The sequence below is a fragment of the Pyrgilauda ruficollis genome, unplaced genomic scaffold (genome assembly GCF_017590135.1).
Source record: "Pyrgilauda ruficollis isolate IOZ18807 unplaced genomic scaffold, ASM1759013v1 scaffold62, whole genome shotgun sequence".
NCBI classification, from domain to species: domain Eukaryota; kingdom Metazoa; phylum Chordata; class Aves; order Passeriformes; family Passeridae; genus Pyrgilauda; species Pyrgilauda ruficollis.
In genome coordinates, this window is record NW_024527933.1 from 1,329,882 (window position 1) to 1,357,689 (window position 27,808).

The following is a 27,808-nucleotide window of genomic DNA, read 5'->3' on the forward strand; positions in this document are numbered from 1 at the left end:
CTGCAGAAACACAAGAAAATCTTAGTGCTGACGCAGTGATGAGTTTCCTCCCTGTCAGCTCACAAAGAATCCTCAAAAATAACACGTCCAAAAAGCTCAGAGCCCAAAAGAGCCAAACAAAATGTGGGGCTGCTCGTGCATTCTTTATAAAGCTCTGCATTTTCAACCCCATCTCCTAAATTACACAGCTGTTACAGCCAAATACAGTTGTGTGTCAGAAATGCATCTCTTGACAAAGCAATGCTCATTTCCACCTTAGTTTTAGACAATAAATACCCTCTCACCTCAGAGCCAACCTGCCTTCCTACCACAGCCTGACCTCTGCTTCAGCCCCTGCCCTGGCACACGCTCCTTGTGTTGCAGCTCTGGGAGCAGTGTCAGGGGGCTTCTCTTCTGTTTGCACTTCATATTCATTTGGAAAATGATGATGAACAAATCCATCAGCTTAAATAACTGGTTTGAGCCCTTTGTGCTGGTGATTAAGCGTGTGAGGGTGATCCGTGCATTTTAGAGCTTCTCCCCAGCTTGGGTTAAACAAAGGCCCTGAACACTGAAAAAGCCACGAAACCCAAGTGCAAACACCGCCCTGCCTTTCCTGCCCTATTTGTCAGGCGCCTTCCTCAATTTATCCCTGTCCTTCCTAGGGCTGAGCTGTTTGCCTGAGCAGCTTCCCACTGTTTATCCATCCTCCCAGCTCTCTGTCCTCACACAGCACCTATCACCACCGCATCCAAGAACAGTACAAAATCCAGAAGTTTTTCCTCCATGGCAACGCTATTACAAAAACTGGCAATATTTTAACTTGACTGAGAAAGCCTGACCCAGCCCTGCATGTTCCAGACCCCAGGTTCTCACAAAGCTCCCTCAGCAATGACCATCATCAATGACAACCCCTGGATGTACTGGAAGTGGCACAAGTCCTGTGCCAGCCTCCTTGTTCAGATTCCAAGACCTAAAGACCCACACTGAAAAAATCCAAGTGTGTTCTGCATTTCTCTCGCTAATTTACTCCCCAAACCTTAGCTCACATTCTCCAGCCTTTCCCTCAGCAACCATTTACATAAGAATGTTTTTTTCCTTCCTTAAGTAATGACGGAGATTGCCAAGGAACTGCTAAAGTTCAGAGAGCTGAGGCTCAGGGAAAACATCACGGGATGCACGGCAAACCACAACAGCTGGGCACGCCGCGGGAGCAGCAGGAACGGGGAGTTGGGAACGCATGGGTGCTCACATATCCGCTCTGCCAGGGCAGGGACCCGCGTGGCAGCTGCCTCGGCAGCCTCGGCTGGGCACTCCTCCAACGGGCAGCGCTGATCATCCATCCGGTTGCTCTGGAATTTGCTCAACAGGTCAAAGAAGCATTCCTCGTCCGAAGGGGTCCGGTTGATTTTCTGGGAAGAGAGAGGAGAGTCAGAGTCAGAGCACCCTGAATGAGTCCCTGAGTGTGATGGCTCTGTCTGGCACAGCCTCGGGAATAGCCGTGCCCTCTCCTGGTCTGTGCAGGGCTGGCTCCTGGCTGTGCAGTCTGGAGCCTGCTGCGGTCTCTGCTCCTTGGTCCCTCTGATCCCAGAGCTCCAGGCACTGCCACAGCGCAAACCCGTGCACGGATGAGCCTCATGCAGCTGCTGTCACTGCAGAGCAGCCAGAGGAAGCTGGAGGCTGAATGGGAAAGAGGGAAAAGGAGACAAGCATTTACCCTGGCACTGCTCTGAGGGGAGCTTCTGGGCTGGACAGGGCTGGGCTCAGAGCAGGATGAGGGAAACCATGCAGCCACCCTGGCTGAAGTGCTGCCCTGTGCCCAGCCAGGGCTCAGCCCAAGCTCAGGGTTTGCTTTTTCCACCAGCTAAATCCAACCTTTCCAGGACACTGCCCCTCACACCCCAACACTTCCCCTTGGTGCCTGTCTCCTCAGCACAGCACTTGTAGCAGTCACCCAGCTGAAAATGCCACAAAATTACAGATTTTCAGGACAACAGTTCTTGCACAAGAGCCCCAAATGAGCACCTTGCACTAGACAGGGATATATTTAAGTTGTGCTGCAGGAGGCTCGCGTTGGAGGCAGCTTCTCCAAGCCACTTCCAGCAGGGAGAGGGGCTGTGTGTCCTGATCTGGAGCAGACAGAGCAGCAGGAACCACAGATCCTTCCAAGGAGTCACTTGGAATGGGAAATAAAATTAGCCAGTGATAAGAGGGGCATCTGCCAGGCTTCGGGATATTCCCTACACACTGAGCTGGTCCCACCAGTTGCTGGGAAAACAACCACAACAGAAAGCAACCAAAACCTCTTAGAACTGGGTCTATCTGAGCTATTTTCTAGCCAGAAACCAATCAGAGAATGGGCACTGGGTCCCTCCAGAAGGGCTGCACATTCCACCAGAGAGATGCAGAGGGCACAGCCAGACATTACAGCAGAGCAAGGGATTCCCTTGGCTGCTGGTGAAGCCAAGTCCCTCTCCCAGCTCTGCTGGTGGCCACTCTGGGCAGCCTGGGAGCCCTCCCAATCCCACCACACACAGTGCTGCTCCCACCAGAGCTCTTCCCCGTGGCAGGGGCAGGCAAAGCCCTTCACGGGAGCTCTGCAGTGGGGAGAGACTTGTGCTGACAGGGTTAAAGCCACAAGTTGGATTGGGTAGATGAAGGAAAACAATTTTCCTGTATGCTAAGCGAAGCAGATGAGATGCACTCAGCTTCTATTTAGGGCAGCGTCAAAATTAGCAGCAGGCCAGAGAGGAACATTGGCAATGTGGGAGCTGATCAGGGAGGGGAAAAACCCCTCTCACCTCCTGCCTGCCACGTGCTGAGCCACTAATGGAGCCACAGTCCACAACACAGGACCCTCTGAACCATCAACAGTTGCACGTCAGAAATCAAAGCTGGCTTGGGCTTGAACTGAGGGTGAACTAATCTCTCACAGCTCTGCTATGTTGGGTTGTGTGACCCAAATTTCAGGGTAGAGGAGGAAACCGGTTCATTCACACCGAGCCTCCCTCCCGCTGTTCCACGACTGCCTGGAGTAAACCAGAGCAGTCCTGGATCCAGGGGGAAGTTCCAGCTTGCAGGAACAGCCTGGCAATGCATGCCAGAGCCCCCAGCTCAGCTCCCCTCCACAGATCCCCCCACAGCACCTCCTGCAGAGACCCTGCAGTTTGGGGTGGCAGGATCCTGCTCCCAATGCACCTGGCAGAGAAAAGGATGCTCTTAATCAGTGGGAAGAGCAGCCAGAGCATGGAGGTGTGGGGCAGGGCTGGCTGTGTGCCTGGTACCTCCCAGTGGCACGCGAGGGGCAGGAGGTCAGTGCCCATGGGCCACGTTAGTGCTGACAGGGCTGTGCCAGCCCATGGGCAGCCCCAGGGCAGCACCTGCGGGCACCAGGCTCCCTCCAGCCAAACCCTGCCTCTGAGCCTCTCTAATTAAAATGCCCAAATACAACAAAGCAGGGAGTGCTGGGCTCCTTCCCTGCCAGGCTGCTCCCAGCCCCGAGGCAGGAGCTACAGGGCAGATGGAGGTGTGATCATACCCTGGGGCTCGCCATCTGCTCGGAGCTGTGCTCGCCCAGGGCTTGGCACAGCCAGGGTCAGGAGGCTCCCCGAGAGCCAGGGCATCCCCTCGTGGGGCTGAGCAATGCCCTGCCACAGCACAGACACACAGCCACATCCCCAGACAGCTCCTGGGCAGCAGCCCCGAGACCACCTCTCACCTCACAGCCAGTGTCCCTTTCTGGCCTCATCCCACATCCTCTGCCTCCAGCGCTGCAGCTGCCCAAATTCTGCCAACTGTCACCTTCCTACGGCAGCCAGATGCTCCCACAAGGAGTAAAACCAACCCCATCTGCATGGGGTAGAGGGACCCGAGGGCTGCTGGCACTGCAGAGATCACCCCAGGGCAGATTTGGCTGCAAACACACTTGTCCTTGGCACGGGCACAGAGACACTCCCACCTCTGCCCACACAGGGACAAGGACAAGTGTGGAGCCTCTGCTCCTGCTCCCTGACCTCGGGGAGGACAGGGATGGCACCATCCCAAGCAGATGGAGGTCAGAGCTTTGTTCACATTTTCTGAGAGTGGCAGGGAGCAGGATTCCCTCTCCTCACACAGGCCACTGGAAAGCATCCAGGCTTTTGCACACATTCTCATGCTGGAGGAACAGGCTGTTTAACCTGCCTGGGTGGATTCAGGATGTGTAAAACCACAGCTGAGGTGTTGGAAAGGCAGCAAAAAGCAGCTGCAGTGTGTGACAGGCGCCTGCTCTGCCACTGTCCCCTCTCCCTGCAGGCTGGGACCACCAGCTTTCTCACGAGCCTCAAGCCAAGAACATGACACCCCGTGGAGAAGCACAAATCCACCCATTTTCTTCTCTGATAAACTGTCACACCACATAACACCTGTCACAGTTGTGGGCTGAGAAGGTCCTGGGTGGTCCTGAGAAGGTCCTGCACCCCAGAGGTGCAGGACATGGAGCACCCAGAGGTGCAGGACATGGAGCACCCAGAGGTGCAGGACATGGAGCATCTGACCACTCCAGATAGAGGTGCAGGACATGGAGCACCCAGAGGTGCAGGACATGGAGCAGCATCTCCTGTGGAAATCCCTCCGTCTGACCACTCCAGATGTGCAGGCGAGGCAGAACAAAGTCAGAGCTGACTCCTGTGCCTCACCCCCCTTGGCCATTCTCACTGGGACTCAGGAAAGCCATTAGACAAAGGCAGAAAGTCTCACTGCAAGAACTAAACCAGCTCCCAGCACCTGAAGGCACAGCCCACAAATGCCCTGCAGGGCACTGGACCCACTGCCCACCCGGGACTCTGCTGAGAACCTTTCTCGGACACGTTCCCAGTGCCAAGCCTCATCCTGGGATCAGCACCCTGTCCCAATCTCTCTGTGGCATCTGAGCAACCCAGACCCCCAGCCAGCCCCAGCTGTGCCCCCACAACACCAACATCTGCTGCCAGAGATCCCTCAACCCAACGCTCTGGTGGTGGCTTCTCCCACAGCTTCCTGCTGCCCCCACAGCACACGGGATGCAGCTCTTCCCACAGCCCTCCTCCACCAAAGCCTGTCAGATCCACTCTGGGACAGTGCCCTAGAGGTCCCCAAGCACCACAGCAAGTATTTCTGTGCTGGCCAAGTCATGGCACATCCCTCAGCGATTCCATGGTCACCCAAACATGGGTGGAAAGTCCTCTTCGGAGAGAGCTTCACCCACCAAACCAAACCACACCACGGACACCCAGCGGCCAAACCTTGTCCCTCTGTCAGACCAGCTTCTCTCACAGCTGGTGTCTCCAAGGCACTGACCTGCCTTTGGTTCCCCTCCTCTCCTCTCCTCCAGGCTCAGCTTCTTGCAGCCCTGACCCAGCACAGGATGGAGCCGTCAGGCTCGAGGGCTGCTCACTCCGGCTTTGTCCAGCCCTTCCAGGGGACAGCTGGTTGGGACCTGCAGGCAGGAGCCAGGGGTGGATGGACCCTGGTGGGTCTGGTACAGCAGATCCAGCTCAGGAGCTGCTGCCTGAAGGAGCTGGTGAGCGCTCAGGTCAGGGATGAGTGAGGAGGGCGGCGGGTTCAGTTCAGCAGCTGTCACTGTCACCCTCTCAGAGCACGCTGCCTCTGCATTTAAACACGTCCACCACAATCCCACCTCATTTCAGGAAGGACACGACCTGGAGATGAAGTGACCTGACCACATCCCACAGTAACAGAGCTGGGACAGGACCCAGCAATCAGTGCCCAGGACCAAGTTCTCCCCTGTGGACAGCCCTTGGAAATCCGTGCCCTTGCCCAAGCAGGCGCTTACCTGCCCTGGCAGTTACCCATTCCCACACATCCGTGCCCACGTGCCCTGCCCTATCTGCCTCTCCCCTGTGAACCACACATGTCACCGCTCCTTACCTCTGCTCTTTTCAAGGCAGCCAACCTCAAAATGTCCAGGCAGGAGCAGGGCTGGTGCTGCTGATGACCACCAGTGCTGGGAGCACCTCATCCAGGGCTGTCAGTCCCCTGCACGCAGCTTTTCTTTATCCTGCACCACCCCAACCTCACCCCGGAGAACTCACCGTGGGGGTTGCGCCTTCGGCACAGCCACAACCTCAAACCCCAAAATCATCAGGCACTGAACTTCCCAGCCTCACCTGGAGCAAGGCTCTGAGGGGGAGGCTTGCAGAGAGGCAAGCGGGGGCTGGAGGGGAGGAGTGGAAGGAAATCCCTGGCTGAAATCCACAGCCTGTTTTACCAGGAGCTGAAATGCCTGGAGAAGCGTCCCTGTGCTCCGGAGCGGGGCTGTCCCTGTCCCCAGCTCCTCGGCTGGAGTCCCCACTCCTGTCAGCTTCAGAGGCAGCAGAGCTGTAAAACTCGCCCGCTCTTTGCTCAGGACACGCTTCCCTTCCCGTGCCAATCCCCCGCGGGGCAGGGCTGCTGACAGACACCCCGTGTCCCCCCAGCACGGCTCAGGGACCCCCCGCCCACCCTCTGCTGCGACACCCAGCACACGGAGCAGCCTGAGCACCGCTGCAGCAGCATTAACAATACAAAGTTCAACCGGAGCTACCTGAAAACTTTAAACCCCCGAGCGCACACACACGGCACATCCCGGCCCGAGCGAATCCTCCGCGTCTCCGCATCCACCACCACCTTCCTCCTCCCGACGCTCTCATTTCAGAGGAAGAAGGAGCCACGAGCAAGCCCCCGTTTCCCTCACTGACCTCAGCAGCTCCTGCCGGGCTCCGGCTCTCGCATGGCCGCGGGCAGCAGCGCTGCCACCGCCCGAGGCTCTGCCGGCCCCCGAGCGGGGCTTGAACCGAGCGGGGCTTGAACCGAGCGGGGTCCGAACCGAGCGGGGTCCGAACCGAGCGGGGTCCGAGCAGAGCGGGGTCCGAACCGAGAGGGGTCCGAACGGAGCGGGGTCCGAGCAGAGCGGGGTCCGCGCAGAGCGGGGTCCGAGCCGAGCGGGGCTTGAACCGCGAGGGGTCCGAACCGAGCGGGGTCGGAGCCGAGCGGGGTCCGCGCAGAGCGGGGCTTGAACCGAGCGGGGTCTGAGCCGAGCGGGGTCCGCGCAGAGCGGGGTCCGCGCAGAGGGGGGGTCTGAGCCGAGCGGGGTCCGAACCGAGCGGGGTCTGAGCCGAGCGGGGTCCGAGCCGAGCGATGTGAAGAACGTCGCCGGCTCCAGTGACCCGCTGGGTGCGAGCCGAGGTTTAAAGCGACAGCCCCGCTGCCACCTCCCCCCGGAGCCGCTCCGTGCCCGGGCACGATGGGGGGGCTCCCGAGAACGCTCCTGTCTCCCTCACCTCGCTGCCACGATCCTCCCGTTATTAGATGATGCTCTTAAACACACAGTGCAGCTACGTGAATATTTAGCTTCCCTTCCACCTCCTCACCTCCCACCCGCCACACTCACTTCACCTTAAAAATAGATTGGGATCGATTCTCCCAAACTACATCTGCAAACACGCTCGGCTCCGCAGGCACAGGCAGCACACGCTCTGTGCACACACAGACACACTCTGATCGTTCGGATTTAAAGCACCAAAATACTGAAGGACCATTTTTAGCTCCTGATAGTCCTCCTGCTCCTTGTATTATTAGATATGTGTGGTTTTTTTGTCTTATTGCAAGAGCCTAGGCTGCTCAGCCATAAGCATCTCTTGATTTAAATGTAACACAGCTCGACAGAGGGAAATTTCTAATTGCAACAGGGTTTTATACAGGGGAAGATGGAAATGCCACGCAGCAGCCAAAGAGCTGTTCTTACCTCACGTTTGTGAGACGGGAATTACTGACAGTGAAATGGGAAGAAAAGCACTTTTCCAAAGGGGCAAAACGGGGACAGAGCCCCACTGGCACTCTCACTTGTCCTTCATTCTCATTTTTCACTGCAAAAGTAGGAAATTGCGTTAACCTGAAAACGAAGCTTTGGGGAACTGCCCATGCTGTTCCACACCAGTAAATTCATTTCCAGGGGTCACACAGTAATTTCCAGAGAAAGATGAAAACTGTGTGGGACCTGAGATCAGGACTCCTGGCTCAGTACGTGGCCCAGACTGAAGAGGAAGAAAAGGGCTGAGGGAGGGCAGGGCACAGCCACAGCTCCTGTGAGCTCAGTGCTGGTGCTGCAGCCCCGTTCCCACTGGGGCTGAGATCAGGGATCCATGGACAGAGAGGGGCAACAGGGAAATGAACCAGGATGGAGACTCTGCCCCTGATCTGCAGAGCTGAGCCACCTTTGGAGAGCTCTGAAAGGGGGAATCTGCAGCTGGTATAGGGGGAAATGCAGGAAAGAGGTGTAACAGAGGGGGAGAGGTGCTTGGAACAACATGAGGAAATGACATTTTCCCTCTGAGTTTAGGATGCAGCAAAGAATAATGAGCGAGACATCTGTGATCTGCAGAGACACCACCTACAACGTCAGGCTGGAGCTCAGGGAGCTGAGCGTGCCCTGGGCACACGTGTGCCCTGCACTGTGCCGTGCCCAGCCCCTGGCACAGCCCATCCACACCCTGCCCAGGCCCAGGACGTGCACACGCTTCCCTTGGAGTGTGAAATTATCACCCTCACTTGGACAGTTTTCAAAGATTTTTTTCCCTTTAAACAACTCGCCCACTCATCCCTATAAACGCCGGTGCTAAAAGCTGGTTCTGTTGTTAAGATTTCAAATAACTCGGGTTTTATTGTTCCAAACAAAATCAAAATAACTCACCCACGCTCCCTCCTTCCGAAATACAGTAAGTGCTGACCTGTTGGGACCGTGCCCTGCTGCCACACACGGCTCCAGCACAGGGCTGTGCCTCACAGCAGGTGACAATATCGTTCCTGACTGCATTGGAGGGAGCCCTGGGGGTGTCTGCCTCCAGTGCTACTGACACCTCTGCTGCTTGCAGGGCTCATCTGTCTGGAAGCCACTGCCACCAGACCGGGTCACTTTGTGCCACAGCCACATTAACACGGGATTTACTCTTTTTCCTCAGCTACACAACAACCTGTCCTGAGATCATGGGTCAGTCCAGCCCTCACTGCTGAGAGCAGGGGGAATTGCTCCTGCTTTCTCTTCTGTGTATTCACACAATCCTCTGCAGTTAACGTAGCAACTTTTCCACATGGATTTTGACAGCATTTACCATGCCAGGCTGGGTTTCCCTGGCACTATTTAAAAGAAACATACCAGCCTGGATTTAGCATCTGGAGCTTGTTTTACTAACCAGGGACACAAGGTAGGAGCATTCTCACTCCAGGTCAGTCCCTGGAGAAGATGAGTGGCTACAGAATGGCCCATCAAAAACCTGGGGGATCCCTTAAACACCAAAACTGGGAGTGAACCTCAACTACTGCTTGGAACAACCCAGGCTGGAGGTGGATAACAACAAGCAGTAAGTTTTTGGGGTGTAGCTCTCACCCAGGGCTGTGGTACCTGGCTGTGCACACCAGCACACACCCAAAGCAGTAAAACACAGGGTTTTGGCTACAACTCACTGCAGTGATTGACCCTGCACTTGGAGAGGAATGGAACCAGGACCACGCTCAGCCGTGGAGTCTCAGCTGAGCAGCACTAATTTGCTAAACTGAAATAACTCTGCTGCTTGAAAGGGTATAACCCATATTCCTGGTTAATTAGCACAAGGTTAATATATAGAGCACTTTCTCTATCCACCTCCCCACTCCAAGCCCCACGGAGCAGGGCAGGTGAGCTCCTCTTCAGTGATGGAGACAATCCAATGCTGCAGCTGCAGAGGTGCCCAGCTCTCCCCATCCCTTGCACTCCCTGCACCTCACACTGGAACCTCCTGACAGTTTGCTTTGAAAACGCTTTGCAAAGAAAGCCTGCTCGTCTCTGGATTGCCAAAATTGTGCTGCTTCCTTGAATCAGACTTTGATTTAGACACCTACTTGCTCTGAGCACAGCGAGGTTTTCAGAAGGAGCTGAGCAGATGCAGCACCTTCCTCAGGGGTGCTGGGGATGGGGGAATTCGGTCGAGGAGCTGTGCACACCCATCCACATCAGCACCCATAACACATCCAGCCTGCACATAAACACCCCCTGCTCAGCACACGCCCAGATCTTAATTATTATTTACTCACAGCCCCGAAATGCCTGAAGGCCGCGTTCGAGATCAAGGCTTTGTTGTGCAAGGCACCCCACAAAACACGAAATCCTGGCCCTGCTGGGGCAGGGAGGGCTCCTGGGGCTGGTCCCTGTGGGTTTGCCACTGCAGCCATGGTCTGTCTGACCTGCTCAGGAGAGTTGAAACAGGCAAGACAAAAATCACATGCAAAGGCAGGAGCAGCTTCTCCTATCAGCCAAAAGCATCTCCTGCTCTGGTACCTGCTGCTGCAAAGGGCAGGATGAAACTGCACCCTGTTTGGGGTTTGCTCCATGTGACAGTGCCCAGGGAACACTGGGATTCAAGTGGCTTTAAACACAGGCAAAAAATCCTCCTGGGACTTCCCTGCAGGTGCCAGGGAGTGGCACCTCCTGCACCCGGGCACAGGCAGAGCCTGGCTCTGCTGGCTCCCAGACAGGGCTGCATTGACTGCTCCTCAGTGAGCACTGCAGGGAGCTGGAACTTCCCCTGTGGCACAAACAGCATGATCCAGGCTGGAAAAGTTGGATCCATGGGATGGTTTGGGGCCCTGCTCTAACTGCACATCCCCCCAGGGGAGCCCCTCCAGCCATCCCTGCACTCGAGCACCTCACTGGGCTCAGCTCTGCCAGGGCTTCTGGGGCCACTCGGGGAAGGGGAAGGAGCCAGGGGCTCTGAAAAACCATTATTTGGGCTCTTTTAGATTAATTGGTGTTAACTGCCTAGGGAGGCTTAAAAATAGCACAGCTAATGGGAAATGTGGATGCTGAAGGTGAGGGGTGAGCAGAGGCCACGTTAACCTGACACAGGCTGTGCCCAGCCTGCAGCCAGTGCCCAAACCAGGGGCACCTTCTGTCCAGCTGTGCAGGGGCACCTTCTGTCCAGCTGTGCAGGGGCACCTTCTGTTCAGCTGTGCAGGGACACCTTCTGTCCAGCTGGGAATTGCTGCCTGCACCTCTAATTCTGCCCCCCTCAGCTGCCTTCACACCCATCTGGGGACAGGAGGAACCTCCTGCTGCCACTGCAGGTTTTATCAGGAGAGCTCCAAGAAACGGTCCCTAAATCCTCCTGTGATTCATGGATTCCCATCCTTCTCCTGCAGCCAGCCTCAGTTTCCTGCACCCTGCAAGGACAGCTCAGAGAGACCCCAAAGCCTCTGCTCGCCCCAAGGCCACCCTAAACCCAGAGGAGAGGACTGCATTGATGGGACAGTGTCTATCCTAAAGCAGTGATTTAAGGAACAACTTGTCCCCTGAGGAGGTCACTGCCCCCTTGAGCCCCCCTCCCTGCCCACAAACTGCAGGGATGGAGCTGCCTGGTGCCAGTGCAGGCAGCAGGGTGGCCTCTGGGCAGGATGCCCCCAGTGGCTGCTCTCTGGGGGTGATCTGGCCTCCCCAAAACTGGGCAGTAACAGAAAAAACCCAAACCTGCCCCAAGGCTGTGCTGTGTTTGTGTCCTCTGGGGGAGCCTCCACTGCTCAGTAGCTAAAAACAGCCACAATCCAAGATAAGGCTCAGACAGAGCTGCTCTGGTTGTACAGCTCTGACCTTCAGTGAAACCCTGAAAACACAACAGCAGCAGCATTTCCTGGGTCTCAATATAACTTTCAGAAAGAGAAACACAAGTCACTGGTACAGAAAGGATTCTTTAGGTAGCCCCAGCAAGCACAGCCAGACCATGAGCCCTTCCCAGCACAGGGACCTGCTGGATCCACCCCTGCCAGACCCCACCAGCCACAGCTGGGAGCTCAGGGATGGTTGTGCAAGAAAATCAAACACAGCCCCGAGTCACCAGAGGTCCCCTTGTCATCTGGTGTCACCCCAGCTCCAGGGATTTAAGCCCAATTAGGCTGATTTACATCCAAAGAGAACCTGGGCTATGATATTTTTCAAGCTCTTCACTCAAGTGAAGTTTAATAAATGCCAGAGGCCAGAACTGTGAAGGTACAAGGTGCCCCAGGCACAGCAGAGACCCAAGAAAGGAATGAAAAGTTCCAGATTTTGAGAAAATCAAACATTTTGAGGTTTATCACTCTGGGTTTGGCTTCAGTTCATCCTTTTTTTTTCCTGTGCTGTTCCCTTTAAAGTGACAGTTTCTAGGAAATGGTGAGTGTAACATCTCTTTTACTGTCTCATCCCACTTGATGGCTGACAGTTTGCCGGGAGAAAAGGTTGTGCAAGGAGGAAAGCAGACCTCAATTACGGTTTCAAAGTGCCAATAACTGCAAACTCAGTTACAGTGAGTCAAGGGGAGAAGAATGGATTTGGGGAGCTTGGTTTGTCACCTCCAGCCTGGCTCATCGACCTTCAGACCTCCAACACGAGTCTGCTGGGTGGCCTTGGACAACCAGCTCACCTTTACCTCCCTCCTCGAGCAGATTGCTCTGGTAAGAGCTTTTCCTCACAGTTTTCTAGCCCCAGAGCTGGCCTCCACATGGAGCCAGGTAGGGGTGGAATGTGAAGTCCCTGATCCACAACCAGAGACACACCCAGACCCTGGGTGACCTTGGTGTCACCCCTGCAGATCCAGGGCTTGGGCAGCCTCCTGCTCGTGGCACAGCCCGTGGGCTCTGCCCTGTGTGTGGCTGATGCACAGGCACAGGCTTGTACAAACCCTGGCTCCCACCTCCTTCCACAAGGCTCAGCTTTGATCCACAGCCTGACCTCAGCCTGGGAGGAGGGAAAACACAGAAAGGGTGTGCAAGCAACAGAAATATCCCAAAGGGAGAGCAGGGACACTGATCCCTTGCAGCCCAAACAGACACTGCCCTGCCAACACCAGCCCTGTCCCAGGGAGCACATGAAGTCTCCTGCCTTCTCAGGAAGGGCCATTCCCAGGTTCAATCCCTTGGATCTGCCCCTCAGGAAGGGCCATTCCCAAGTTCAATCCCCCAGGCACGACACTCTCCTGCAGCAGAGCCAGCTCTGCCCTGCCTCCCTCTCACTCACACAGGCTCATTGGATAATTACAGAGAAAACGAAGGCAAATCCCAATTTTAATGCCATTATAAAACAGAGAGGGGGAATTCATTACCTGGCAGCTGTTCATATTCAAGGAAGAAACTGATAATTTGCCTCTGAGGCAATGAATGCAGCAGAGGCAGCACAAGCCAGAAAACGCTGCTGCCTCCCCCCACCTTCTCTGTGCAGCCACTTTTTGCAGAGGTTTTCTATCCCCACGTTTATTTCCCTGCCTCCCATGACCAAAGTCCCAGTGAAGAATTACTGTCAGGGCTCTGCAGAACTCCTGAGAGCCTTGGCTCTGCTGCAGCTCCAGATTTGGGGGAGCAGCTCTTACACCTCTCCTGGCTTGTGCAGCATCTGTGCAAGGAGCCCACCTGAGAACAGGAGATGAGGGGACCTACAGCTTAACAAGGAGACTCAGAGAGAAAGACAGGTCAGACAATCCAAGATGACTCTGGGGAGACATCCCTGACTGCTTCTCCCAACAGCCCAAATCCCTGGAAGAGCCTCCCCATACCTGTCAGGCTGGAGCTCTCCAGGTTTTCCTGCACATCCTGCCTGCAACCAGGAACCAGCACAGCCTCCCTGCCCCGAGCACTTTGGAAAGTCCAACCAGCAGAACAGGGAGAGAAAGCACTCAGAGAACCAGGCACGGCTCTGTGTTTACCTGCTCACTTCCAAGAGGACTGACACCACCACAGCAGCCTCCAGGTGTCATAGGAACAGTCTTAAATTTAGCAGCAGCTGCCTTTCCTCTCTCCCTGGCTCTGGCTTCTCCCTTCCTCTCGGAGCACGTTTACAGCAGAAAGTCTGACCAGCACTAATGGCATAATTACAGCCCTGCAGCTGAGCAAAGGAGGCTGTGGGATGAGGGAGGGTGTGATCTGCACTGCCCCTCTGTTGTGGGATTCACACACAGGGAGATGAAGCAGGGACCAAGCTGATGTTAAAACAGGGAAGATGCACAGAGCAGCGAAGGCTGCCTGCTGTAAACCCCACATCCCAGCTCCAGAGGGAATTGGGGAAGTGCCAATCTCCCCTCAAACAACACAAGGCAAGCAGGGAAATGAGGCTGTGGGGCCAGCAGCCCCAAGGCTGACACATCCCTGCACCCCAGCACCCATCCAGCCCATTCTGCAGCTCCCAGTGGAGTCACAGGGGAGGGATGGGGACACATGACAGCCAAGAGCTGCCTGGACAAGCCCTGATTCAGCAGGGACAGGCAGGATCCTGCAGATCTGCTCCCTGCCAGCACCCTCAGGGCTGACCCTCAGAGGGTCAACCACGAGCATCCTGCAACCCAACAGTCCCCCAAAAATCCTGAGACAGAAAAACACCAAAACAACTCTGGCAACCTGCCTCAGGGGTGGGGATGTATGACCTACAAAAAATTCCTCTCTTTTATGGCTGCTTCTCCCTGTCATCATAAAAAAGGCCTTATAAAAACATTAGTCCCAGGGAATGTTTGGCGATGCAGAGTGCTTGAAAATCGTTCAGTGTCTGAATACATCAGCAAGCCATCCCTGCAAGTCATCACTGCCATCACACACAGCTCCTCTTCGCCTTGACTATAAATGGGCCTGGCTGGGGACAGGCTGGGGACAGCTCTGGAGGGTGAGGAGTCACTCCCTGGGAAGGGGAGGGTCTGAGGATCATTGCCAGAGCACACATCCAGAGAGGGCTGGGTTTGATCCTTACCTCACTCCGTGGGTTTTGCTCCAGCTGTTGGACCATGACATAACAAAGTGGTTTAACCCTTGAGCTCTGGCTGATGCTCAGGCCCTCCAAGACCCCTGACCTTAAACACAGGCCCAGAAGTGGGGCAGCTCCCCAGGAAGTCTTTTCCAGGACACACAGCCCCTTTCTTCCCTGGGCCCTCTCCTCTCTGCACAGAGGAGGGTGAGGGACAAGTGTCAGAAAAATCCCATCCTTCCAGTAACCTTCTAATAACCCCCTAAAACACATCTGCTACCAAGTCAAACCCAAGCTGCAGCATTCTGACCTTCAGCACAGTGGAGAGAGGGGTTAAATTTATGAGCAAGCCTTTGATGTCTGCAAGTTTCATGTAGTACAAAACCCCTGCTTTGATGTTCCTTTTAAAAGAGAGGGAACTCAGAAAGGTGTGCACTGCACGAGTCCCAGGGAGGGATTTGGAGGGACTTGGATCTGGCTGCCCACAGCTGCAGGCACAGGGACAGAGCTTCAGTGCTGCACCAGGGCAAAAATGTGACCAAAAGCACCTCGCCCTCATCAGCTTCTCCCACACCAAATCCTCCTGAGGGCACTGACAGCCCTGAGTGTCCCCAGGGCAGCTGCACACCTGAGCTCCCAGGTGAACAGGACCCTGTCCTTGCTCATCCCCACACCCTGGCAGGGCTGCTCCTTCTCCTCCAAGTGACCACCAGCCATGGCTGGGAAATCTCCCCTCTTCAGGGGGCCCTGGGAAGGGTCAGGACCCTCCTGCAAGAGCACCACCTTCACCGTGGCAGAAGGTCTGAGGCACAGGGGACCTGCCACGCTCTCCTACCTTCGGCAGCAGCTGGGCCATGGCTTGTCCCATCCATCCCAGCATCGCCAGGCTTCTCCCGCAGGCTGAGCCCTCCTCTCGGGGCCCCAGCGAGCTGCCAGGAGGGACAGGATCCTCTCCATCCCCTGCTCCCTTCCCTTTTCCCTGCCTCCCCTCCGCCTCCTCCCAAGGGGAGTTTCCCAGCAGTTTCTCGGTAATTAGCAGCATCATCACCGATGCTAATGACAACCACCAGGGCTCCTGCCATCCCAAGCTCCAACAACTTCACAGCCATCATCATCACGCCTCTGGAACCTCCCCGGGGGAGGCAGGAGAGCAGCATTACCCCAGCACACCGCGGGGAAGAGGCAGGGAAACAACCGGGGATGGGTGGCGAGGGCAGGAGCTCTGAGTCAGGACCTCGCCCCCAGCACCTCCCCAGCCCGGATCTGCCCCGGGATGGAGCTCAGGGCAGTGCTGGCAGCTGGGCTTACCCACAGCTCACCTTGCTGCAGCTGGGATGAGCTTTTTCCCTGCTCACACTCTGGGTTCTCCTCTGCCATGGACAGCAGGGATTGTGGCACCTGAGATCAACCTCCAGAGATCAGCTCTAACTAAGGACTCACAGTTTAAAGTGGATTAAAGTGGATTTTTGCTTTGTTCCTTGCAAAATGAGGAATCTGGGGGAGTTGTTGTCTGAACAGGAGCCTGACAGGAAAAGGTTCTCTCCCACTGGGGTGGGGTTTGCTCCCTTTGACTGCAAAGGCTGCCATGGATGGAACTGCAGCTTTTCAACTCCCCTACGACAGCAGAACACAGAGGGGCTGCTTTGCTCCTGGCAAAACCCACAGGACAACGCTGACTTTGACCATCCTGAGGTCTGGCCCATGCTGCAGAGTCAGCCTGGCAAAGTCGGGAGCACCAACACAGCAAAGCTGCCCTGAAGTGACCCTGCTGTGTCCCCAGAGCCCTCTGGCCTCTCCCCAAACCCCAGGTGTGCTGCCAAGGGGGCACCAGTGGCTGGCAAAGCCCCACAGGGCCATTTTTCAGGCACAGCCCATGGATCCAGAGCTACACTCCTCAGGAATGCTTTCCCCAGCTCTTGGTGGAGCGTGGCTCTTGTTTGGTCTCTGGCTGAATGTCTGAGTTAAAAATACAAGGCTATTTCTGGCAGAAGTGGTTTTTTTTCTCTCTTTGTATTGCCTTGTGTGCCCCCATGCTGCTGTCTCCTCTCTGGCTCAGATGAGCTTTGTTTTCCTTCTCACTGATCATGTTTGCACCGGTGAGCTGCAGGAAATGTTTTTCCCAGCAGACCATTTCCATGAGCACTGTTGGGAACGAAGAATGAGCTCAGAGAACTGAAAATCAGGAATGTGTGTGGTAAAGAAGGATGTGTCCACACTCATGCACACAGGTAGAGCAGGATATGTTCTCCCCATGATCCACAGCTGAGAACAAAGGACTCAGAGCCAGAATTCCCTTCAAGCATTCCCACTCCACAGCCAGGCTTCATCCCAAGCTCTGCAGCTCCGACTCTTTCTTAGCCAGCATGAAAATATTTAATTTCTCTTTTTCTTAAATGCCAAGGAAAAAAAAATAGGCCTATCTTTTCTGGCTTGGATTTATTCCATCTGGAATCACTGCATGATCACAGCACTGTGACAGTGTGCTAGAGACCCAGTGCAAAGCAAAAACCTGAATACTTCCCAGCACCCATGAGATCACTGATGGTTCCTGTTACACTTCATCTCTCCTGGCAACAAGCTGAGGATCTGGGGCTTTCTCACTTGAGATCACTGAGTTCAAACACCTCCAAGCCCCCTCCCACGGTGCAGAAACGTGCCATCATTGTGGGGGTGAGCCCTGCTTCCAGGGCTGGCACCAAACCCAGCATAGCTGCAGGAAAGCTGCCCAGTATTTGTGTTTGCCACAACAAACATCAACATCAGCAAGGGAAGGGCCCAAAGCCAGCAGAACTGTCAGGTTAAAAACAGCAAAAAGGCACCTGGGGAGCTCCCCAGGACAGGGATCCTCACCACCCTCCAGGGAGCTGAGCACAGACTGAGCAGAGCTCCAGGAACCTGGAAATCACCAACACCCCAGCCAGCTCTTGAGGAAACGAGCTCCATCTGTGCTGCTCCCAAAGAAAAGCTCCTGGGTGATGATTTCTGCCATCTCTGATGAATTCTAAGAGACCACTCTGCACGTTGACCATCAGTGTGATCACAACATGAGGGAGAACTGCTACAGTTCCACATTTGGCAAAGGCAAAAAGCAAACCAGCACTTTTGGCTGCTTGCCACAGACCTGGGAAGGGCTCTGCTTTTTCAAGGCACCAATCCCACTCCTCATGAGCCCCAGGAGCTGATCAATTCAAGCTCCACAAAGCACCCAACTGCTGTGTTTTTCTGGAATTCAAGGCATCATGTCCTGACAATCCTGAACTCAGCTGAGCTCAGCTCCAGGCTCCTGTCCCTCAAGAGAAGGTTATAAATGTCACCACCGGGACACAGTTTGTGATGGAGACTGGTTCCACTGCTCTGCTAAAAGGAGAGTGGTGCTGAGGCTCAAAAAGCCAAAAGGATTTGCCCACAGCTGCCCCAACAAACAGAGCACAGCCACAGAATCTCTTTTCCAGCCCAAAGTCCCCAGTGCCACCCCCACACCCGGCTGGAAATGAGGTAAAAACAAACACGAGGCACTCCCAGATCAGCACTGGAGATTAAAATCATCTTCCTACCGACTGTGGCACCTGCACTCTGACCTCCCCAGCATCCAGAGGGGATCCCTGGGGTTTCCTCCCCGAGCTGGCCTGGTGCTCCCGGGGCTTCCTCGCTCTCGCAGGCAACGACAAGAACTCCTTCCCTGAGATCTTCAGCTCTCCCACGTGGTGGCTGTCCCCATTCTGCTCCTTGGGAAACAAGAAACATCACTGCAGCAATTGCCTGGCTCGGGTTTTGGTGGAGCTCTACCCACAGAGCAGGAGAGGCACAGGAGCACAGCTAATGGGGGGCTGGTGCTCAGTGCTCCCACAGAAACACAGCACTGAAACATAGGACAGAAATACAGGATAGAAACACAGGATTGAAACACAGGATAGAAACACAGGATTGAAACACAGGATTGAAACACAGACTGAAGTACAGGATTGTAAGACAGACTGAAGTACAGGATTGTCACCCCAGGTGTGGGGAAACACAGGTGACAGAGATCCCAAACAGGAATAGTGAGAAGGAAGGAGAGATTCATTGCCATGTTGGTGGCACCAGCACAGCCAGGCCAGTGTCCACATGTTAAAAAGCAGCCACAGAAATACAAATCAGAAGCAGAGAGTGCCTTGCAGTGCCTTGGTTGGAGCCCTCACAGCGCTCAGTGCATGACAGCAGCAGAGATGACTCAATTACAGCACGTGGGCACCTTCAGGGTGAAACCCAGAGCGTGAGAAAGAGATTTCAGTCTGGTACACAAAGGAATAAACAAGAGGCTGGGAGACAAAACCGGAGGAGATGAAATGCAGGAGTGAGAGACACGCTGGAGAGAGCAGGGAGCAGCGTTCCTGCAGTGTGCTGGAGCTCCAGAGCCAAGGTGGGGGCTCCTGTGCCCAACACACACCCCTGTGAGAGGCACTGCAATGGGAGGCTGGTACTGGCTGCGCTGCCTTTGAAGCATCTCTGGCAGAGAAGAAAAATAAAGCTTTTCTGGCAGAGACAACACTGGGAGGATGCTGGAGAGCTCAGGGCTCAGTCCGTGGGTTTTTACTCCTTCTCACTCCCAGCACAGGAGCCTCTCCCAGGGCTGTAACCCAGAGGGACAGAGCAGAGGAACTGCACCTGAAGGAGAGCTGACCTCACACCCTGCAAGGACACTGCAGGGGGAACAGGAGTGCTCCCAGCTGGCCCCCAGCTCCTGCTTGCCCCATGCTCCCCACAGAACCCCCGAAATCCTTTCCCTGCCTGAACTATCCATGGGCTCAGCTCTTACAGCAAAGAGCAGCAAACCAGCAGCAAGAGCAGCCACTCTCACACCAGCACAGCCCAGGCCAGCCCTCAGGGCTGTGCTGCTCTCATGGGGACACCACCAGTGTCCCCTGACCTTGGGCACTGCTGTCCCTGCCATCGACACCCCGGAGATGGAGTCACGTTGCAGAGAGCAGGAAAAGCCAAAATAGCCAAGGGGCACTGGGAGAATTGATAAAAATACATCAGGACATTGGGAATTTATTTTCCAAAGAGAGCTAATTCAGGGAGGAGCTTTTGCCTGGCCTTCCCAGTGTTTAATGGGATTTTTAGGTACCTAAATGGTTTCTCCAGCCTGAGGTTGTGTCCCATTGACCACCTGCAGCTTGGGTGAGCTTTTTCTCTCTGTGACAGCTCTGAAAATGCTGTGCCTGGAAAGCACTGGGTGAATGGGGACGATTTGTGCCAAAAACATCCCAAAAAGGCAGCATGGCCAGCCCCTCTGGGAAAGGGGCAGGGCTGAGCCAGGGTTTTCTGAGAGGCTGGAAGGGCTCAGAGCATCCCTGTGCTGCAGGAGCAGCCCTGGGGACACGGAGGAAACACTGATCTGCTCGGATCTGACATTCCCAGGAGCAAAGCAACCCCTGGAACAAACCCTGGAACAAAGCCTCTCCTCCTGCAGGGCTCCATCCCCTGTGCCTGCCCTCTGTGTCACTCACTGGGGTGACAGGCACTGGCAGCCATCAGGGGCTAAGCTGCTCACCATGATCCTCCCAATAAAGAGCTGCTTTTGCAAAAAAAGCCCAGAAGTGACTTTTCAGCTCTGAGTGTTAAGTGCCTTTTTAGTCAGACCAGCTGTTCCTCTCCTCCAAGCTCTCCAGAAACCCTCTTTGGTTAATCCCATTGACTCCAATGATATCTGCTAATTGCATATTTCCCTGCAAATGAAGCCAGGCAGCAACAAAACAATTGGAATCTGTGCACAGATTCCCACTGACGATCTCTGAGGCCAGACATCTTTGCTTACCTTTTCAGAAGGGAACTTGAGGAGGTCTAAGCTGTCCATGCTGTTCCTCTGGAGTCTCTTTGGCCTGGCTCCTGCAAAACAACACTCTGACATCAGGGAGGTGGCACCAAGACACAAATGTCACACAGAGAGAACCCAAACCACGGCAGAGCCTCTGCTCTGCTTAACTAAAAGTCAAAGGGGTGGGATGATGCATCTGTGCTGGCATTGAGACCAAATGTGGGGATTTTTTCTTATTGTTTTGGGTCCTTTTAAAGCACTGTCACAGGGCAGTGTGAGGCTTTGGCCGTTGAGCTGCAGCCAGGTCACACCACGACCCTGATCTCAGACAAGGTCTCTGGAATTCAGGACTTACAAACCTCACCCTAAACCACAAAAGCCATGGGACTGGCATTGAGAAAAATCATAACAAAGAGACAATTCAATACATCTGTGGAATTTCTGCTTTATCATCATGTTTTTAGCTGAAAGAATGTTTGTGGGACTCAACTTTGAGCTTTTCTTTACAGTCACAGAGGCCAGAAAACTAAGTGAAGGAGCAAATGTGTTCTATCACAGGCCCAGCCTTAAGGGCAACAAAATCTTGCCTTGAACCTGAAAGAGGAATCAAAACTTGGCAGGATTTATAATATTTATTTGAGATTTCATAAGATTTTGATGTTTGATTCCAACAACAACAGAGTGGGTGAAACACAGTTCACTCCTGGTTTCCAAACCCTCTTTACCTCCAGAGTCTCCCTTCAACCTCCTTCAGCTGCTCTTGCCCTGCTGACAAACAGCCAGGATGTACCAAATGGCTCTGGGATGCTTCCACCATACCTGGGAAAGCTTCTGCCCTGCCCTGATGGCTCCTGAAGGCTCAGCTGAGCTGTTCCCATGGGACACCCCACTCCAGAAACACCACACAGGGCAGAGCCCAACACTCTGCACTCAGGGTCCTGGGACACCTTCCAGGCTCGAGGGGAAACCCTTGGGTGGGGATGATCCCCGAGCTGAGCCCTGAGAACAGAAACCACAGAGCTTTGGGGGGTTCCTGCAGCAGCAAACTCCCCAAACCCACCATTCCTGAGCTGCCCCAGCCCAGCACTAGTGCCCCTCTGAGCTCAGGGGCCACAGAGCTGCTCACTGGGCAAACCTGACAGAGAAAAAGCACAAAATTCACAGATCAAGGCTGGCTGAAAGCAGAGCATGGGGGTTAAATGGAAAAAGGCTCCAGGGAACCCTGCACCAGCACACCCAGGGCTCCAGATGCCACCACAGCTGGATCCAGACTGCACCAACTGCAAGGACAGCACTGCTGTGAGAAGCTCAGATCAGCAGGGTCCTCACCAGGGTCACAAACTCACAGCTGGGCCAGAAGTGACCTGAAATTGATGTTTGTGCCCCTCATCCCTGAAGGGATTTGATGCTTGCAGCCACAGAGACTCCAACCAGCAAAACATTTCTGCACATTCCTGCCTCTCTCCTCCAAAAAGCACACCAGCACCAGCTTTGTTTTAAGGTGATTCATTACCAGGCTTTGAGTTCAGGGGACTGACATCAGGGCTGGAGGTGGAGAACAGACACTGAACACACGTCACGAGCAGCAGTTCCCACCAAGCTCACCCCCTTCCACACAATGCCAGGGGCCCACCTGTCAGCAGCTCAGAACATTTGAGTTGGTAAAAGCCTCCAAGACCTTAAATCCAACCAATTCCCACCCTGTCACCCAGATCAGAGCACTGAGTGCCACGTCCAGTCACTCCCTGAGCACCTCCAGGGGTGCTGACTCCCTGGGCAGCCCCTTCTGATACCCAAGAGCCCCATCCCTGAAGAAAACTCCCCTTGCTCCACCACCTTCCCACCACCCCCAGCAGGGAGGAGATGGCTGTGAGAAGGCTGAAGGACTTTTGGCTGCTGCCACGTCGCTCAGGCAGGAGGGGACAGCAGCGCTGGGCTGCTCCCAGTGGCTCCCAGTTACACCCTCTGGACACTGCTACAGCTGCTCCTGGCTTCCCTCAGAACAACCTACAGCAGCAAGGTGGATCTGGAGTAAAAAGTCACCCACAAACACCTGAGCAGAGGCACATTTGGGTTCCAGAGGCGAGCCCAGCCCCTGGAAGTGAGCGTGCGTCACGGCTCCGCTTAACAGCCACTTCCAGGAAAGCAAAAAGCAGCAAAGTGTGCCCAGTTAGATAAACACACATCATTTCCAGCTGTCTAAAGAGCCATTAATTACACACCTCCATCCCCAGGTGCTTTTGTGTGTTCCCAGAGCACTGAACTGCTGGCCAGCAGCCATTAATCTCCGAGCAGAGAAAACCTGCCTGCTGTTAATTTAATACTCACACGCAGCCGAGTTTACCCCAGCAGAACAACTCATCTTTTTCTCTTGCTCTGATGCTGGTGGCTGTCTGTGACTGTGTGAGGTTTGCACACACTTGAGGTGAGAGACAAAGAAGTTCAGAATTACAAAAAAACTTCATCCAACTCAGCTGCTTCTTCCAGAAATCCCAGCCAGGGCTGGGGGCACTGTCCCCCCTCAGCACCACTAAAACAAGCAGCTTTAAGAGGGTCCCTATCACCCAGGGCTGCAAGAAACTGGATCCACACCAGCAGCAACTCCCACCAGACGTGTGGGAGCTTCTCCCCTTCTCATCCCACACATCCTCATGCACCTTCCAGGAGAGCAGAGCTTTCCATACTCACAAGCATCCCACGGCAGGAGAAGTCCCTCTAACTTTCTGTCTCCACTCCCTCAGATGGCTCCAGATGTAACTTCCAGCCTTTCCCAACTTATTTTCCCCAGAAATACCTGCAGCACCACTTAATGCTGAGCCAAAGCTGAGCTCTGCCTCCTCCTCCCCAGGGCTGATCCTCAGCAGCAACAGGGATGTGAAGGATTGAGCAGCTCAAAACCCAGCTCTGCTCCTCTGGAAGGTTTTTTTCCCCTCTCTCACTCCAGCATTTATTGGCATGTTTACCAAGCCTGCTGCAGAGAAATGGAAAACCTCAGGGGCCTTTCTAAATGCTCTCTCTGTCTTGGAGGTTTACTGAGGTCTCAAAGAGAGCAAGTTGAAACCTTCTTGTGAACATCAGCTGAGCAACGCTCCTGACTGGCTGCATTCATGCCCTGTTTTCCTGGAGCTCCTGGGATGTTGCTCTTTTCAGGGGTGTTGTTCCTTTTTTAAATATTTTTTTTCAAAATCTCTTCCTCCCCCCCATCTATGATGTCAACAGCACCATGAACCAAGGGGATTTTTTAAAAAAAAATTTTAACTTTTTGCTTTTGCAATTTCGTTGCTGAGGTGAGTTTAACGGTTTTGACATTCTTGTCTTTAATCTGCAGCCACAGAGAACACAAGGAAGGTTTATCAAGGATGGTGATGGGATCATCTCATGGAAAGGAGCACTAGGGCAAGCTGGGCAGACACAGCTTTGTTCCTGCATGGACAGACTCCATCTCCAAGAGATTGCAGTTGATAAGATGGAGCTGAACATGTGCAGAGATTGCAGTTGACAAGATCAAGCTGAACATGTGTAGAGATTGCAGCTGACAAGATCAAGCTGAACATGTGTAGAGATTGCAGCTGACAAGATCAAGCTGAACATGTGTAGCAACAGCTCAGGGAGCCCTGGCTGGAGCTCTCATCAGGCTGACATGTGCCTTGACAAGCCCCAGCTCTGCCCCCTCTCCCGCAGCTCCAGGAGCTGCTGCCTCCCTCCCAGAGCAGCCCACCCCCCCACCACAGCACCAGTTCTATATCTGCAGCTGGAACAGGCTGGATCCCTCTGGGGGGCTGTGCCAGAGCAGGCAGAATTCAACCTGACAGGGGATCCATGGAAAGCCAGCAGGGAAAGGTTGTGGAGCAGCATCAGCCCCGGCTGCCTGCAGCACTCCTGGGTGACAGCCCCACAGAACACGGGCTGGGCACCACCAACAACACAGCAAACCCACATCAGGACTTGCTGTATTCTCATGAAAAGGTCATTTCCCCCTGTACCTGCACTAACCAAGGGTGAGTTCTCTCAGCCCTGGACAGCGCCTTGCCCCTCTGAACAGACCCAAGCCTTGATCCGGGCAGACAGCTCTAAATACGGCTGAGGACAATTCCACCAGAGCAGCCAAGGCAGCTGTTTGGGGTGGAATGCTGGTCTGGAAACCCTTCCCAGCCCCGAAGTGACAGTGGAGATACAGCCCAGTGCTCCCAGAGCATCTCCAGTCATACACTGCTGACATCTGATCAGAGGAGCTCTGGCAGCCTCGTGCTCCTTTATTACAGCAAAGCTCTTACACAGGGAAGGGGGAGGGAGAGAACAAGCACAGCAGCAGGAAAAGAAAGAAGGGGAAAAAAAAAAAAAAAGCATCCTCCAGTAGGACAAGCATCTCATTTAAGGCTTTAATTAGTCTTCAAACACATAATGGGTTCTGGCACTATAAATCCACTTGACCTCCATTATTGTCAGCACTCGCCTGATAAATGGTGGCATTTGTTTTCCCAGTTGCTACTGGGGTAGAACAATACTTTTCTCTAAACAGAGAAAGCAAATAATATCAGTTATTTATGATGACTGGGCCATAAAATGCTGGTGCCAAGCTGCTGTGTGCCCATCCATGGGAAGGACCATCTGCTCACCCTGCTCCTGCAGGCAGGGAAGGACCAGGGAATCCCAACAGCTCCGGGTCCTTCTGTGTCTGAGGATACAGAACTGGGAATCACAAGGACAGGAATGATGCTGCTCTGCAGGGAGGCACTGATGAGCTCTGGCCAGAGCACAAGCAAATCTCAACCTCCCAACAGGCCCTGAGCACAACAAAGCCCTGCTCCAGAACAAGAATCCTGCAGTTTTCCCCTCTGTGGCCAAAGCTGCACACAGTCTGTGGCAATAAAGAAGTTCCCTTTGCATCAAGATGCTCTGTGTTTGTGTCACCCCAGCTCTGCACCTCCACAATCCAGTCTGACAGCTGAGCAAGGGGCTGAAAGTAACAGAAATAACAGAAATAACAGAAGTGCTGCCCAGCCACATGGCACCCAGAGCCCTGGGGCATTTCCTGACTCACTCAGGGTGAGCAGCTGGCACAGAGGCTCCTGGATGGGGAGAGGGAATGAGGATCTGGATCACTGGCCAAAGAGCCCTCACAGTCACATGGAAGAGGTAAAACCTGGAAAAAGAATCCTCCTTGCAGGTAGAAATGGCACAAGGCAGCTACTTTTTTTCTTATTTGTTATTTATTTCCCCCAGCAGGAGTAAACTCAATGTAGGAAAGCTGCAGTCTTGGCATACAAGGGGATCTTATTTGTAGCCTCACAACTCTTGAGTAATTGCTGTGGTGTTGGGCACATCTTTGATTTCAGTTTTCCCCCAAATGTGCAACAGGCATTAGCTTTTCTCTAACCAAAGGTGATTTACAAATAAAACGTTGGCAATTTGGGTCAAAGAATGAAATATTTAGGAGGGGTATTTGCAGAAAACACCCTGAAACACTTGACAAAGACAAGCCTGGAGGCTGTGGGGAGGTTGGGAATGTCAGGCACAGCCTCCTGTAACCATAAACCCCCCCAGGCAATCGCCTGCTCCAGGGAGGAACACTTGTGGGGACACAGGGATCTTTTGGGAGATCAGCTGAGCTGGGTGGAGCAGCCTGGCAGGAGGCTCATAACCCCAGGGCTAATTCAACAGAGGTGGGATGGACCTGGCAGCAGCACCTGCCTTGCTTCAAGGGCAGGATTTTCCCTCCAGGATGCAGCAGAGTCTCATGACCTCCCACCATCCATTATCTGCTGGTGTTGAGCAAGCAGAGCTCAAAACCAGGGTTTAGCTAAAAGTGACACGCAATAATTAACAGGGGTAACATCTCCAGCAGGCAGACGAGCCCAAGGACACGATTCTGTCCTCCAGACTGACTCAGGGAGGGCAGAGAAGGAGCAGCCACGTGTCAGCTTAGCAGCCTTCAAACACCCACAGTAAAATCCCCTAAAAAACAGGGGGGATGGACTCGATCCCTGCTCCTGTGATCAGCCAGCAGCTCCCAGAACACGCTGCCCACGCTGCACTGGGCTCCTGAGCTCTGCCAGGGGTTTTTGCTAAGCCAAGGTTGGCTGCCCCAGGGCTTGTCCCTGCCAGGGAATGCTCCTGAGGTCACCCCAGGGGTTACAGGGACCCTGCTGAGGGTCTGGCCTTGCCCTGCTCAGAGGAATGCCAAGGCACACCGTGGCCATCCTCACAGAAAGGTTTAAAAGAGAAAAAGAAATTCCAGCTGGGCAACAAAGAGAACTTCTTCCTTCTCTTTTCTTGCTCTGTGCTGGATAAAAGGAGCAGCAAGCAGAGGAATCTTGTTCCTCAGGGCAGTGCTGTGCTCTTGGCCAGAGCAGCTTCACAGCCAGGGCATTTCCCACCCAGCAGCTACCAAGGAAAACTGTCTGGGGAAGGTGCACTGAGGAACCAGACAGCACAGCAGAGCTGGGAGCGCTGCTGGAGTCTGGAACTGCAGCCAAAGGGAACTGCAGCCTTCCCAGAACCAATGGATTCCAAGTTCTCCCTCCCCACAAGAAGAGATTTAATCTTGAATGGATGGATGGCTTCGCCACAAGCCACGTTGTGCCTTCTCTGCCACAGGCTTCAAGAATTGGCCTGTTCCTCATCCTCTTTTCCAGCACTTGCCACCTCCCCTGGCATCAAGATAAAACAAATTTCAGTAGCACAACATCATCTTCTCCAGTCCTGGAGCATTTCCTGTGCTGTGAGCCAAGAACTCCTGCTGTATTTTACACCAAGGCTGGGAAAGAGGCTCATGTACACAGCAGGATGAGAGAGGAACGTTAAAATACTTGGGAAGAGTATTTTAGAACTTCCTAAAGCCAATACTGGGGCAGTCTGAAGTGAGTGCTAAATTACTGAGTTTAAAATCCAGATGACTCAGAGGTTCATCCCCCCCACCAGCGCTGCTGGAATGACTTCACAGCTGTAACAGCAGAGGATTTAGAAAAAACTCATTACAAAGAAGAGGTATCTTTGAGAAGTCCTGAATGTTGACTGCAGAATCCCCCTGTGGAAGCAGCTCTCCTGCCCTGCTCCCTGAAGGGCCACACAGGGTTTTTGGACACCTTCCTGCAGCACATGGGAATATCTGCCCCAGCTGTGCCTGGGAGCACCTCCTGGAGCACAGCAAAGCCACCAATCCTTCCTTCCCCACGGCCAAAAGCCACTCTGCTTCTGCAGCACCCCATCCATCACCCCTGCTCAGCAGGTACAATTAACCAGCACAGCCTCGGGCTTTCATTTTCACAATGGAGAAAAAAAAAAAAAAAAAA

The 27,808-nt window shown here is 54.1% G+C and overlaps 1 protein-coding gene across 5 annotated transcripts in view; it reads right to left on the reverse strand.

The window, feature by feature from the left end:
- The window catches only part of GPSM1 (G protein signaling modulator 1), a 64,074-nt gene that overhangs the window by 3,001 nt on the left and 33,265 nt on the right, over positions 1-27,808 (reverse strand). Inside the window, exons 10-12 of one of the 5 annotated variants that reach the window (XM_041483878.1) lie at positions 20,517-20,587; positions 18,274-18,438; positions 1,232-1,391 (exon numbers count right to left, since the gene is read on the reverse strand). In XM_041483878.1, coding sequence (XP_041339812.1) covers positions 1,232-1,391; positions 18,274-18,438; positions 20,517-20,587 — 396 coding nt within the window. Of the gene's footprint in view, positions 1-1,231; positions 1,392-5,295; positions 5,854-6,695; positions 6,788-18,273; positions 18,445-20,516; positions 20,588-27,808 lie in introns of those variants that run through there. The other 4 variants (XM_041483879.1, XM_041483877.1, XM_041483881.1 and 1 more) reach the window with 4 other exon arrangements.